The following is a 2745-nucleotide window of genomic DNA, read 5'->3' on the forward strand; positions in this document are numbered from 1 at the left end:
TTATGAAATCAGGCTGGTGCTAGCGATTTTCTTTGCGTGAGAAGTGGGGGAGAATGAATCAATGTAAGAATATAAACGAAATGGTGTGAGGTGGCGAAGCGGATGACGATGGAGTCAGTTGAGAGTTACCCACGTTACTATATACTGTTTTAGTAAGATCCATGTTTCTCGCATTCGACTCTTACGCTCTCTTATCTCTCTCAAGCATTACTACAAGAGGCGCAGTGCCGCGCGGCAATTCCTCGGTCTAGTGTTCGGACGTTTCGTGTTAGTCTGCGAATTTCGTTGCGAAAGAGAATACGCGGTAATACGCCCTAATGCGCACAAGGATTTGTCGCTGAACGAGACCCTTCGCCTTATCTCTTCTGGGTTAGCAAAGAATCGTTCCTCCTTTTTTATGCTTCTTTCGTTTATCTAAAGCTTTTACAGTGGGTTTCATATCCCGTGATAATAGATTAATTAGGATTTCTGTGTATCATTCATGGCTCTGCTATGAGCATTCAGCTGCTTGACAAGGTCCATATAAAGAAGAAAAGGGTGTCCAGGCTATGGAAGGTAACTGAGCCAGCACTTCATTTGACCTCCCAGCTTTTTTGAGCAGCCCGATTCTAACCATACCTAGGTATTTTGTCGCTTGCGCTATCGTAAAGGAGGCCAACACGACAATTTCAAAGGATGCGATCGGAACTCTCTGCACTACGAGGAGCCGTTAGATTAAACAGAGAGAGGAAGAATAGAGTGTAGTTATACAAGACCCCAAGGACATGGCCCAGCGCTTTGTACGCGGATTTGGCATCTTCTCTCACGACATGAGCAAGACTACCGACAACGGCCAAAAACACGCCATAATGACTATAGCCAAGGAATCGTTCAGCAAAAGGATCTTCATCCGTGGGAAGTCTTAAATCTGCCAACAAAGAGAGAGAACGCGCTTGTTTGTCCTAATGAATGAGGCGTGCAAGGTATATGCGGAAAGCCAGAATTCAAAACTCTTTGAGTATGCACGTTTCGCGTCTAGTCTTACTTTCTCCGTAGTAGATGAAGTGATTTACGCATGCTATATTAGAGATAAGTTGAATGAGCCAGAGGAGTACTCTGAAACCTTTTGGCCTTTGGAACATCAACATGGGTGACCTCGGTTGCGCAATAGAGGTGGCGGTCCTCTGAGATACCATAGCAACATGCATTCACTACAAGCGCGGCATAGGTATGCTGTGTGACCCTGCTGTATCTGAAATGGCCGGCTCGAACATTGTTGTACAGGAAGTCCTATCACGCATTCTGTAAAGCCCAGTCGATTCAGACAGTCCTTGACACTGAACTTTAGGAGAAAGCTAGCCGAAGAACCCTACAATAACCAGCTAACGGCTCTTTGGGAAGAATGCTAGTGACGACCTCACAGAAGGCGACGGTATAGAGATGAGATACAAGGGCTCTCGTACTAATGGTGACCCTGTAGTGCCTCTTCGTCTGGATTATGCAGTAGTAGCAGCAAGAAGTGACAGCGAGAAAACGCTAGAGTGCGTTAAGAGCTGTTGAAAGACGTTGAAGGTACTGGGCGCGAGGTACATGAGAAGAGAATGAAGCTGAGTGCGAGCCAGAACGCGGTGGCAATGTCTTAGTGCTGTGCTATCTGGACATGCAAGAGGTGAAGAAGTATACCTAAAAGATAGCGATAGCTCCTGGTGGGCTTCCGATGCCGCCCCTAACATGCAGTGGCGCACTGGTCAAGAAAAAGGTATACCTGCCCATCTCTTTGCACCTTTGGCTAAGCTTCTCGAGGTCCCACATCTCACCGATAGCGGTACCCCAGTGAACGAGGAGCCATTCATGAAGGCACCACCCCTCCTCGAACTTCGGTGGCCAGGCTTCGAAAGCAACAGTATCGCCAACGATCGCGGAGAAGTGACGGTCATAGAGCCACCTGACAGTCTGCTCGTTGGCCTGAAGTCCGATGGCGACACTGTTATCACGCGTACCACTCTTGCGCTCCGCTTCGTTCGCATTGCTGTTATCATCAGTCATGTTGAGAAACTGAGAAACAAACAGGACACGTACTTATGCCATCTCACGTAACCACTTCGTATCATCATAATATCACCCTGCTTCAGCGTAGTGCCTTGCCACTTTAGCGTCTCTTCTATCTCCTCAATTGGAATCTCATGTCTCGATACCGGGCTTGGTGCTTTCCCCTTCTTCTCTTCATACCAACTCAGCCAGTCACATAGAACACCTCTTCCAACGATACCACCTCTTTCACACCACTTGTGCGTACCGTTCGTGACGCTCTTAGCTGCCTCCTTGTGTGAGAGACCGTTGTAGTACATGCCGCTCGCTTGATGCGCGAAATGCTTTAGACTATCCCACTGCGAGCCGGCTTGCGTGTTGATGTGAAGCTCATCATCATTAGCGCAGAAGTTGGAGAATTCTGCAAAGTCGATCTGCTTTTGCTCCAATTCTTTTCGGTTGAAGCCTGGAAACTGGACGTTGTGAAGTTCCCAATCAAGTTGGATGTGCTCGCCGGTGCTGATCTCCTTGGAAGCGGCTTTCACGACATCCGAAGTGAGAAGGTTGATAGCTATCAAATATTAGGTCAGTTCATTGCGCTGGATGTGGAGGTTTCTCACTTCCGACTTCGTCTTTCTCTCCATTCTTGTCGAAGAAACCCCATATGCTGCCTTGTGGCATATCCTTCACCTTTGGCAGGTCATCGAACGCTGGAAAGTTATATTCTTGTTTAGCCAT

At 47.7% G+C, this 2745-nt stretch overlaps 1 protein-coding gene across 1 annotated transcript; it reads right to left on the reverse strand.

Moving 5' to 3' along the window:
• Nucleotides 1-1662: 1662 nt before the first annotated feature.
• On the reverse strand, nucleotides 1663-2745 carry GT037_003858 (uncharacterized protein; the record flags this gene model as incomplete). The annotated part of the gene is made up of 3 exons (XM_038928905.1): nucleotides 1663-2008; nucleotides 2059-2578; nucleotides 2628-2745. The coding sequence occupies 3 exons, from the start codon at nucleotides 2743-2745 to the stop codon at nucleotides 1663-1665; spliced, it is 984 nt and encodes a 327-aa protein (XP_038788612.1).

This window comes from Alternaria burnsii (assembly GCF_013036055.1).
Source record: "Alternaria burnsii strain CBS107.38 chromosome Unknown 730, whole genome shotgun sequence".
Classification (NCBI taxonomy): Eukaryota; Fungi; Ascomycota; class Dothideomycetes; order Pleosporales; family Pleosporaceae; genus Alternaria; species Alternaria burnsii.